This window comes from Typopeltis vanoorti, chromosome 9 (assembly GCF_054136105.1).
Source record: "Typopeltis vanoorti isolate ZY-2024b chromosome 9, IOZ_Tvanoo_1.0, whole genome shotgun sequence".
In the NCBI taxonomy this organism is placed as follows: Eukaryota; Metazoa; Arthropoda; class Arachnida; order Uropygi; family Thelyphonidae; genus Typopeltis; species Typopeltis vanoorti.
The window spans coordinates 50550569-50563876 of NC_143557.1; the positions used below are offsets into that span (position 1 = coordinate 50550569).

General features: G+C 35.3%; 1 protein-coding gene across 3 annotated transcripts in view; it reads left to right on the forward strand.

Annotated features, from left to right (window-relative positions):
• Nucleotides 1-13308, forward strand: part of Helz (Helicase with zinc finger) — a 492230-nt gene that overhangs the window by 110742 nt on the left and 368180 nt on the right. For all 3 annotated transcript variants that reach the window (XM_090397541.1, XM_090397543.1, XM_090397542.1), the window contains 2 exons: nucleotides 2014-2200; nucleotides 10585-10891. In XM_090397541.1, the coding sequence (XP_090253667.1) occupies nucleotides 2014-2200; nucleotides 10585-10891 (494 nt within the window). The remainder of the gene's footprint in view (nucleotides 1-2013; nucleotides 2201-10584; nucleotides 10892-13308) is intronic.

Below are 13308 nucleotides of genomic sequence, written 5' to 3' on the forward strand. Positions count from 1 at the left end.
GGAAAGTGGCTGAAGAGAGTCTGTAAGAGAGGTGTTATTGATCAACTGAACTGCTCTTTTCTGATTAGAATCAAGAATTTTTAAAGCGGTCTTAGGTGCACCACACCAAACATGAGAGCAGTATTTCAAAGTTGGTTTTGGGTGTATACAGAGTAAGTTACTGGTCAGCAGAGAGTACCATCTTGAGCAGAAAAGGATACTAAATTTTTTGTAAGTTGATGATGATATAGAAGTGATATTATGCCAGGGAACCAGGAATGCATTAGCAGAGCTAATTTCAGGTGGTATGGTCACTTAAACGAATGTGAGAGGAAAGATTAACAAAACAAGTGTTCTCTGCCAGGTTAGCAGGAAAAAGACCCAGACGGAGACCAAGATATAGGTGGATTGATATGGTAAAAAGTGCCTTAGAAGATAGAAATATAAGATCTGATAATGTTGGATTCTTGACAGGTAACAGACTGATTTGGAGGAAAATTGTAGATAGGAAGTTAATAATGATGTAATTGTTCATGTAGTACTATCATACCCTGTACACCCCCTTGAGGGTATATATATATCAGGAATTTGATGATGATGATAGCATTAAGAATTATGATGGCATGCTGGATTAAGCATACCATACATTATTTTCCCTATTTGTCAAATAAGATGTTACTATATGAATATTAACTTTCCAATGTAATTTATTGGCAGCCATGTTATTTAATCTTCTGTAAGAATTCAGACCACTTATACTTTTGACGTTTTTTTATCTGTTTCTTTCTAGGTCTTCTCTGTGGTCTTTGTTCTACTCTTCCATTCTGGAGAATTTGAGGAAAACTGTTAGTAGGCTTTCTTATACACATTTGCCCACCACTGTAACCGTTTTTCTCTGATTTCCTAAGCAGTTTTTATTTCAGTCAGTGATTTTTGAAACAGGTGTTTTTCAAAGCCTATCAGTCTTTATTCTTCCTTCCATACATCAGTTGCAAACTATGATGCGCACTAGTAAATTACAACTACTGACGATGTGTAGAGTAAGGACAACTTTCAGTGAGGCCAATGCTGAGAATGTATCATGAACTTTAGTAAATTCTTGAATAAACACTGTACTGAGAACCTGCCTTTTTTTTTTTTTTTGTTACCATTGAAAACTCTACATCCAATTTTTTAAAAATTCAATTAGCCATAGTTCCATAACTGGGTGTGTCATATCACTGTTTATATGCAATTTTTTCCCCCAAAACACCTTATCTGTAAACTCCCAAAGCTATTCATATTTCTTCCAGTTCATTCTGTGTACTGTCTGACTACAGATATGACACCCACAGCTGGCAGTGTGCCAAGAAGAGTCGATTCATGTTGAAGGAAAGAAAGGAATAAGGCGATGTATGAATTTGTTACCAACATGCGAAATCATTTTCTCTATACGTAAATTTTCCAACTGCTGTACAAGCAAAATAGTTACCACTTTAAGAACTAGAATTTTCACAAAAGAAAAGCTAATTTTCTGACGTATAAGAATAAACACTCATCCCACGAAATGCATTGATCACCCAATTATCAGAATGGATTCACCTCCTTTTACAGGTACAGAAGTGTCAAAAGGGTCTTGCATCTGTGTGTGCACACAGCATATCCTATTTTTCTTATTTTATATAGTTATTATGTAAGTAAACAGTGAAGACAATTTTCTAATTGTTATCATCGCTGATTTGGTTTGCTGAGTAGATAGTGCTTCTGCTCCCCGTCTAGCAGACATTTTGTAGTTTGGAATATTAATGAACAGCTTTAGGTGATGATTTTCATTTCCAGATGCAAGACCACCACTCTGTAGTGGTTGAAAATGTCATGATTATCTGGAGTAGGAATTCTTAATTATCTTTCCCATAGGGCTATCTATGTTGCTAATTATGTTATAAGTGACCAACTGATTGTGGGTAGGATTGACATAAAAAATTATCATTCTAATTTTAGGTAAACACTATGATGGATGCATTATAATAACTCCCCAATCTCTTTTTCTGTTAGGTGTTCTAAGGGAAAAAGAATGCTATTGTTCGTATTGTGGTCTAACATTTAATGGTGAAGAAGAAATGAAAGTACATTGCAATAGTGAAAGTCATTTATTAGTTATTATGTCTGATGAAGGAAGAGAGTGGAAACACAGAGCCCCTCCAAGAGGCCTGAGTGGGGAACAGTATACATTATGCCAAATGTAAGTGTTTATTATCAGTTAATTATATGATGAAGTAATTTTTTTTTTTTTTTACAAAGAACCTCTATAGTTCATTCAGTAATGGTAATGACCTTTGATCAGAAACACTTGGATTCAAATCTATCTTTTATGTAAAGAATGGCTTTTCAGTTTAAAGTGTGATAGCTGGTCCCATACAGAGGAGGTAGGATTTTTCCCTACTGCAACTTGTTTTTTATTCTGCAAGATGGAAAATCTCCCAGAGAATGAATAGCACTTCCAAGGTGGAAAAAACAATGTACACATGCAGGCTGTAGATAGGATTAATCATTTTGTCATACCATTAATTACATTGGAATAAAGCTTCGTAAGCTTTATTCCAACAGCTTATTAAGTTATAACAGTTTACTAAGTTACTAAGCTGTTACAGACCATTGAGTAACACATTAAAGGGAAGATTATGCTTCTTTTCCAGCAATTAAGATATCTGGCACATGCTTTAATTTTTATATCATCTCTTTCAACTCCTTTAAGTTCTCAAATGTTCTATAAACTTTTATGTTTTTCAGAATGTTCTGAAATATTGTATTTTTGTTCTTCTCATGATATGTATTTTGTTCCTTTTATAGAGAGCCTTTTCCTGTTTTTCTTAATATGTGTTTCTCTCTAAGGGAGAAATTATTTTTATGGATTTCTTGAAGCTACCTTGGGATTGTTATTTTATCTGTAGATGTCTGTATTTTTCTATCACCATGGTTTACTGAGTCTAGTAACATATATAATGTTTACAAATCATTTGCTAAGGTTTACTTTGTTTTCAAAGTTTTTTTTTTTTTTTTACTGCTCTCATTACATATATATACATATCCTTTTTTGGAGTATTACTATGTTTACTCAAAACTAGATCGATAATCTTCATTTATATTTCAGGTCTATGAATACCTCTGTTTTAGATCATTTTGGAAAATTTTAACGATAATCCCACCTGCAAATGGTTGATAAGCTGTTGCAGATTAGTATCATACTATAGGTAAACTGCATAAAAGGAATTGAAAACACTGCTGAATTTGGAGACCAGATATGGTCTTTTTCAAGCAATTTCAGGCCCCCAGTAAGCAGTGATAATTTCATACTAAGTAATGAAAATCATTTGCTAACATAGATAGTGCTGCCTGTGTAGCAGGATGATCCATTCTTCAGCCAAAAGGCTGTGGGTTCAAATCCCACCATGAGCGTGGATGTTTGTGATATCTTACATTGATTCATATGCATTCATTTCTACAAATATAAACTCTTCCATGATGGAGTGGATCACCATGAGAGTAGTTTCTTCCTCCCCTCCCCATTAAAGTGGGGAGGGGAGTAAGAAACTACTAATAGGAAGAAACTAATTGAGTTAGGATCGTGCACACCTTGAGCAATCCTAACTCAATATTAACTTATGCTACCTCATACAGTACCCTTCTTACTCTTATAATATTAACTTGCATAATCTTATTGTAATTATTTACATTGTCACAACTGATTACGAATAGAGACACTTGATGTGAATTTGCTCGGAATTATCACATATCTAAACACTTTCAATGAGTTGCAATCTTTACAGTACTCCCATTCAGCACTGTCCATTACAATATTCTTTTGTCCATACAATGGTGCTCCCTTTCTCTTTCTTTCTGCTGGCTCATTCTTGATCTTCCACCGAATTTCTTCTTTGTCTGAGTTATCGATAATTCTGTACCTTCTTGAACTCTTAATTCTGTGACGTGCTGGCTATGAACAGCTCTCTTCTGATAAGGCATTCCATTGATAGACAGCAAACTTCTCATGGCAGTGGACTCAGGAAATGATATGGACTCAAAGGACCTCAGGATGTAAGATGCTCCTCTTTCGATGACCAACAGTGAACCTCACATATCAGCAAACCCAGATAAGAGAAGGCTGAGAAACCTAAGACGCTTCTCTTTTGATGACCGACAGTGGACTTCAAGTAGTGGTGGACCCCAGGTAAGAGAAGGTGAAAATCCTAAGATGAAGTCCCTCTCACTGCTAGTGCTTATAAACGCCCAAACTTCATGTTTTACGTCATGCATGCATCTCTCGAAACTTCACGCATCTTCTGAAATTGCCATATGGCCATGCATTTACATCGTTACATATAGTGATGTCGTTTCCATGCGTCACATTAGTTTAACAAAGTTTTGCGATTAAGTTATCGCATACAAAAGGATTTATAGTAATAATGCAAGCAATGACATTTCTTGTTGAAAGTTTTTTAATTTGGTTATGTTATAAATTAAAGATGCCAAGAAATTTTATTCTTGATTTCTATCTTTATCCAAGTGTAAGCAAACAAAGTTTCTGCATGAAATAACTTCTTGACAGGACAACTTGTATATAGAGGCTAATGACTTCACAGGAATTGCCTTGAATCCCATCATGCAATGCACATTACATTATGGTCAAGATTCAAGCACACCTTGAAGCTCACTCAACGTGTGCTTTACATTCAAATTGTATAAGAATGACTAGTAGGATGTATTACATTGTATTTAGGTTTTAAGAGTAGAAATGTTGGAGAATTAAAACTAATTTAGAAAAAACATTTGTAAGTTACTATGAATTGTGATCCTATTGTATAAATGTGCTAATATGGATCAAACAGTTTAATAAGAATTCTTAATTTAATTAAATGGTTTGTGAACAACAAATTGGACTGATTTTGTCAATGTACTATCCCCAAAAATATTTGAACCTGCATAAGATTAAGTAATGAAAAGTTGAGTATCAATCTTAGATTAAGTGATTAAGATCTATGACTGAATTAAAGTGAAGATTAACTTTAGCAGGGAATAATAACAATATCGGCTTTGTCTTCAATTTAGAATCTTATTGCTTTGCACTCAATACATAGTCTAACTGGTGCAGTCAAAACAAATTTGTTATACTATAGAGTGTGAACAAAAATAAGATATAGTAGAATATAACAAAATGGCAGCATTCAACATTTTATGACACCTAAAGAAATAATAGAAGACGAAGCAGGATTATTACAATACTCCCTGGTGTTTCCAACTAAAGGGCATTGTCAGTATTGACCAATCTACAGAAGCTCCCTTTTCTTAGTCTCTGAATTAATTATATGAACAAAATTCTACTCTCCTTCTCCTGCTAGTTTCACTTTTTTTTATGGTATGCATCTTCTGTTGTGTTTAGGATGTGGTGGTTCCAGTAACTTCACTTTTCACCTTGCTTTCCAGATGAAAACAGCAGAAGACTTATATGATCAGTTACCTTCCAGCTGACATATCTGATCATGTTTTATAATAATATTATTTTTATAACACAGACATCTCCGTGGAGTCGATACTCATTGTTAGAGCTCACGCTAACCATTATTTGCATAATGCCTGTGATTATTATCTTCTTAATGCTGAAATATTAACTAGTATATGTTCTCGCTGATTTCAGACTCAACTATTTAACTCAGTAGAAAGTAATATTATCCTAAAATATTTTAACTGTATTCAAAAATTACTCCTAGTATGTCAAATCAAATAGATGAATTAAAGTTATTTATAATAATTATATACACTATCATTAGTAACATAGATATGCAAGTCATTGTAATTGTAAAGTAATAAAAATTTCACACACACACACACACACACACACACACACACACACACACACACACACACACACACACACACACACACACACACACAGAGCCGTCGCCAGATTAGATCGCATTGTGAGACCAACAATTAAATATCGCCTCTCATGGATTATAAGACAAAAATATAAGAAAATCTCCAATTGTTATTTTGTTTTTATTACAAGAGAAACATTAATGCCAAACGATTACATAATAATATTAATTAAATGTTTGCTCTACAAGGATATTGCACAGTAAAACTTTATAAGCTCTTCTAAATTTAAATTATAAGCTATATCTGCCTCTCTCAATATAGTCGCTAGACCGACCAATCTTTCTTGGGTCATTGCTGTTCGCAAATAATTTTTAATCAGTTTAAGCTTGGAAAAACGTATTTCCACACTTGCTATGCTAACAGGAATTGTTAGCGTAGCGATGCTGCCTGCCACAATATTGATGAACGAGTGCCCTTATTGAGCCACACCATGAGGCAGGCTGCCTCTATGCTTCACCCTGTCAATGGTACTACACACACACACACACTGTTATCATAATCAAATTCCAGATATGTTGTACCCCCTGAAGGGACAACTAACTCCCTATTGAGTTTTCTGCTAAATCTCTCAGGACTCCATTATTGGCATCTTATATTTTCATCTCATAAGGTACATCTGTCTGCATCAATCCATTGTGATCTTTGTCTTCCTCTTTTTTTTTTTTTTTTTTCTGGCATCAAATGCCTATTTTTCGAATCTTTCCGGTCCCATTCTGTTTAAGTGATCATACCACCTGAGATTAGCTCTCCACACACATTTCCGAATGCTTGCAATATCAACATGTTTTTACAGAATTCTCATATCTATGGTTTCTAGTCTTTGATCTAGTGTTTAACATTGGTGTCCAAAAGCTAAGGATGAACTGCATTTTTACCTGTATATGAAAAAATGTTCATGTCTACAGCCAAATGTGGACATAAATTTATTGCCAGCATACTAATAAATTATATTAAACAAAAAAGTGCTATAAATTTTGTATAAATTAAATTGCAATATATTTTTGCCAAGTTAGCAATTTCGTAAGGATGTAGTAAACGAATTAATGCATGGTGCTTACAGAAAGCTATACAGAGAACATTTAAGTATGGAATATGTCCACCCAAAACTGTGATGCAACTCTCCCAATGTCGTACCATGCTTAGCACCAAGTGATTCAGGAGTTCTTGAGGCAAACTGGTCGACTCCTTCTTCAGAGCAAGAATAAGGCCTTGTTTGTTTTCTGGAGAGGAATTTCAAGCAGTAATGCATCTACCTACTATGTCCCAAACATCTTCTATGTTGTTGAGATCTGGAGAGCATGCTGGCCACTCGATTCGATTAATATCCTTGGTCTCCAGAAGTATCTCTACTGCTTTTGTATGATGTGGTGTGGCATTATCATCCACAAAAATTAATTCTTCACCTACAGCACCAAGGAACAATTGAATAGGATGTTGAAGAACTTAGTTGCATTGCCATTCACCAGTAACAATCCTTTTTTTCCCCAGCACTTGCTGCTCGGTGCGCCCATTAAGCATAATGCCTCCTGATACACGACTCCATGACTGCTGTATCCATGCCTTTCAAGAACGTTCTTGTGATGGTAAGCAATACCACTTTCACTCCAGATCAAGTGTCACCTAGAATCGGAGGAAAGACTAAAACAATTCATCTGTAAACAGTACATTAGTCCGTTGGTGTCTTGTTAAATTTTTATGGATATAACGCCACTGTAAACATACTCTACGATGAGCTGTGGATAAAGGGATGTTGACTACAGTCTTTTGGGCCTATAGACTTACTTGTTGCAGATGTCTTGCCACAGTTTGTAAAGATATCCATGTACCTGTGCTTGAATGGAGCTGACTTGCAAGCTGACCTGCCATGGTAGGTCGATTATGATTTGGGATTATAATCATTATAATCAAATCTCTGTCTTCATGCTCCGTGGTAGAGTGAAGGCGACCTGTTAGCAAATGTCTGGAACACATTCCATTGGTTTGAAATGCTGAGAGCCTGGATACGATGTGAGGTTCAAAACTTTCTGGCAATATCAGTAATTCTGCAGCCTTCTTGAAGCTTTCCAATAATTCTCCCCCCCACATGAACTCTAGATGATGTCTTTGAGACATTACAAGACATTCAAGTTTACAATTTTAATCTTTCACGAAAAGAGCTTTCTTCAAACAGAATTCACTTAGCGCAGCCTTTTGCCTTTTATCCTGTCAAATGCTACCATATGACCCCTTCTGTGCGATTCAAAATTTGGATGTGTACTACTTTCTACTTGAAATCTTCAGTTATACAAATTGCCACAAGCTGATTTGTCTGAATTTGCAATTGTAATCTTCAGAAATGCATTCACCCTTTGGTTTCGACACCAGTGTATTTCTAACTTAGCTTTAAATGTGTAAGTTAAAAATAGTTTAAACAGTATATAGCTTCATTTACTGAGGGCTAGCCGAAGCACTGCCCGTGGGCCGCATGTGGCCCATGTTGCGATTTTGTTCGGCCCACCTGTGGGTTTTTTAATCTTTTACAAAAAGAGCTTTCTTCAAACAGAATTCACTTAGCACAGCCTTTTGCCTTTTATCCTGTCAAGTGCTACCATATGACCCCTTCTGTGCAATTCAAAATTTGGATGTGTATCTACTTTCTACTTGAAATCTTCAGTCTGATTTTCACAAGCGAAAAAATAAAATGACAATTTGAATCGAATATGTAGTAGATATTTTAATTCTGTTACTAATCGATAATCTCGATGTTGGTAATTTTATTTGGTGTTTTTGCTTCACTATATACCCACTTGTTTTTCAAATATTAGATGTGTCAAAGAAGCGTTCTTGCACTGTTTTGTTCAAACGTGCATGCTCCAGGTGCTCACAGGGAACGTGAGCGTGCGATTAGTGGGCAATTAGTGTTGTTCGTTTGTTCAGCTTTCGAGGTCACTGCTGCTGCTCACCAAATTACTACATACTCATTGTGATGCAGCCCTTGGATAATTTTTTTTTTAATGCGCTCCTCGGATTACCTAAAGTTGGACAGCCTTGATTTATAGTATACATGTTAAAACAGTAGTTTTAACTTGTATGTAGCTAGTATAGACTACACATTGCGCAATTTAATGTCCTCTTTACACTGTATAACTGTAGTGTTTTAAACAGCTTTTCTCTTGGCACCTTGTCATGCCCTTTTTCCTAGATGTACAAAATTTAAGACTAGATCCTTGTTATATTCTATATGTCATAGCTAAAGTCTGATCCTGACTGCCCTGAATTAAGTGGCTCTTCTTAGAGTTTCTCTAATACAGTTTTTCTTATTTTCTTCTCAAGTATGCTTGCCTAAATATTACTTGGAATACTCAGTAGGGGAAATTCTTCTGTAAGTCTCATATTGCTTTATTTAGAGGTTTTTTTAATAGATGGGTACTATGAGAGCTCTTCTACTAGAATCATCTGGAATTCTGGCCATAACTTCTGAATTAGCAGTGTAGCCCATACTTGAAAACATATTTCCACATTTCTGCATTTCTGGTTGAATAACATCTACTCCAGCTGCCTTTCCCATTTCAGGTTTTCAATGGTTTTCTCCACCATTCTGTTACTATTTGTTTCATTTAACAGCCTTTCAAAGTAATTTCTCCAAAGATCTAGGATATATTGATCTTCTGTCATGTTGTCTTTAATATCTCTGATGCCTTATATGGTAATCTTACCTTCATATTTTAGCTTTTTCAGCCTCTAGAACATTTTTCTACCTATTATCTTCTATATTCTTACTAAAGTCTTCCCATGACTTGTTCAGCTACTTTTACACACTGCTTTATTTTCTTAAATTTTTCTCTATGCTCTCTCAGAACACATGCTGACTTGCATGCTAGTAACTTTTATTATTTGAATGGCGTTCTTATTTTTTATGACTACCTCTTTAACCTCTTGAGTGGTACAGTGTGTTCTGTTTTTTCTACCCTTGCAGACAACTTCACTATATGGTTCTTTGGCTGAAGCAGTTAGTATTTTCTTCAATCTGCCACTCTCTTTCCATTATTTGGTTTTTGTTTTCGAACTTCATTTTTTTTCCCTTGAACATTTGCGAGTCTAGAGTACACCTATGAAAGCTGCTCTATTTTTTTTAATCATATTTTAATTAGAATTTTACCATGTTATAGCAGTAACTCTCATTTGCACTTTATATTTGAAATATTCTGAAAAGCAAGTTTCATGTAGCTCCTGATGTTAGTCATTCAATCAAAAGGAAAAAAAAAAAAGCTAAACACGTATAGTAATGGAACATCTCCCATTTACCAATCTGCATGTTTAAGATTAATGGATTACTTAATTAAAAAAAAGAAAAACTGACATAATATTATTCACAAATTTGCTATTCCTGTTAATCTGGATCCACCATTCATCCTTTAAAATAATGTTTAATTGAACATCATTGAGATTGCAATATGGCCATACTAGGCTGTTTACATCCCACTATAAAGTAAAAAATACAGACAAAAGCACACCATCAGTATCAACAAAAATCCCACCAGTGAAATATCTTTATATGCCATACAGCAAAATATGTACTCCTGAAATCAAGATGGTCCTCATTTTGATATAAATCTTGCATAAATATAAATTGTTAGTTATTCTATAATAAACTCTTCCCCCCCCCCATTTATTTTGCATAATTTCCATTTGAAAGTTATTTTCTTTATTTAGGTATTCTAGCAGTTTAAAATGTAAATTTGGACAGCAATGCAGTGAAGCACACAGTACTGAAGAATTGATAGAATGGAAAGAACGATTTTTGTACCGTCAAGCAAGGGTACAGCAAGCCAGGGAGAGTCGGCTTCATGGTAATCATTATGGAGAACATTTGCTAGATAGATTAGCCCATTCTTCAAATAAGGAACTCATCATGAAAGAAAACCTAGATTTTGTTCATGTAAAAGTAACCCCTGAACTTAACCTTAGAGTTTCTGAGAAAAATGTACGTAAAGAATGGACTTTTAATATTAAAAGTAAGGTAAGTGATAAAATTTTAGTGTACTTGTACATTATTCCCTATTTTCTATATTTTGTATTTCATTTATTTGCCTGGCTACCCCTAAATAGCACACTAGTTATTATGATATGCCAATATCTCATGACTAGTTTATATTAGAAACTCGTGTCCAAATTGTTTTTCTGGTCTGATTTGATCAGTTCTTTATTTGGATATTCTGAAGCACCTCTGGGCTGCATCATTGTTATCGTTGTTATCATCAGACTTTCATGGAGTCCAAAGACTCATTGTGGAAGGTCATCACACATGCTATGTGTTATCCAGTCATGTTATGTGCCATCCAGTCATTTTCATCTCTTGGTGATCTTGTGAACAAAGACTCTCCATCCCATTTAGCCTCATGTCCTTTTTTTCAGCAATTGTAAGTTCAAGTTGATAAATCCTTTTATTCTCTAATTCTTTTAATGTCTTCCTCTTCTCTTCCCCAACATAACTGCCTTTTCCAATGATTCATCGGCTCACATAATATGGCCAAAGTACATCAACTTATGTTTAGCAATCATTGCCTCCAAGGAGCATGCTGTCATACATGCTCACATACAAATCATCATACTGAGCCTTAAATGCATTAACTGACGGCACTCTCAGCCAATGCATTCCAACCATCGATCAGTCTCTATGCAAACAACTTTCTCCCCCCCCCCCCATTCACACCATATCTAGGTTCCAGAGATGGCTCCTTCTGTCTCTCCCCATTCTATGAAAAACCTCATCCACATTGATGTGGTAACGATCCCTTACCAGATCAATGTGGTAATATATTTATATGACTCAATCATATTCTCCCTTCGACTTCTATTCATAGGCCTCTATAAATTTACATTCTTTCAGCATGTCCTCATATTTAACATTCAACAGCCACCTTAGTCATCTCTAGACCCTTTCCAATATTTGTTCATCCTTTTGAAAACCAGGTTACCAAATCACTGCATGATAGTCCATATGTGGCCTAATCAAATCCTTATACAGTGGAACAAGAACATCCCTACACTTCATTGTCCTCTATATCATTGCCATAATCTGCTATGCTGTCTTCAATTTTAGAAATATGTTCTTGAAACTTCAGGTTCTTGTCTAGCATCACCTCCAGATCCTCCATCTCTTCTAAGATCTCCCCCCTTCAACTGCATACTCTGCATTCCATCTGTGCCTTCCAAATTTAAATCTCACACTTACCAACATTGAATTGATATCCCCACTCATTTATACAGTCTGTACAAGTCTTCTTGCAATGTCTACTGTACTCTTCATAGTTTTTCTCAACTTTGCATCAGCAGCATATCATCATTCAATCCTTCCCCAATATAATTAACAATGTGCCTTCCAATTTATATCTCACACTTACCAACATCATCATCATCATCATCAAATTCCTGCCATGTACCCACAAGGGGTGTACAGGATATGATAGTACTACCTGAAAAAATTATATCGTTACTAACTTCCTATCTACAATTTTCCTCCAAATCAGTCTGTTACTTGTCAAGACTCCAACATTATCAGATCTTATATTTCTATCGTCTAAGGCACTTTGTACCGTATCAATCCACCTATATCTTGATCTTTCTCTGGGGCGTTTTGCTGCCAACCTGGCAGAGAACACTTGTTTTGCTAATCTTTCCTCGCCCATTCTGTTTAGGTGACCATACCACCTGAGATTAGCTCTGCTAACGCATTCCTGGATGCAGACAATGTCAAGTTCTTTCCTAATATCTTCATTTTTAATATGATATTGCCATTGATGCCATCTGTTCACGCCTATAATCTTTCTCAGGACTCTCATATCTGCGGTCTCTAGTCTTTGGTCAAGTGTTTTACTTCTGACCCAGCTCTCAGATCCATAAGTTAAAACTGGTTTGAACACTGTCTTGTATACAGCTGATTTAGTGTTCCGACTAATTTCTCTCTTATTCCATATGAATTTATTCAATTGACTTCCCACCATACCAGCTTTGCTGATTCTGTTGTCTATTTCTATATTTAATTTACCATCTTCAGTAAAAATCGTGCCTAAGTAGCTGAAATGTTTTACTTGTTCCACAGGTTCTCCATTCACAACACAGTTGACATTTTCAATGATTCTGCCTATTTTCATTGTCTTTGTCTTTTTATTGCTGACCTTCATATCATATCTATTACAACAGCTATTCAATTTAGTCAGAGAATCTTGCAGACTTGTAGCAGATTTATTTAGAAGTATAACATCAACCTCATAAAGCAAAGAGCTGACATTAACATCTCCAATTTTGATATCATGTTTAATACCACTTTCCTTCATAATGTGATCCATATAGATAATGAATAACAGAGGGGATAATGTACATCCTTGCCTCACACCAGATTTAACATTAAACCATCTTCCTGTACTTCCTTCAATT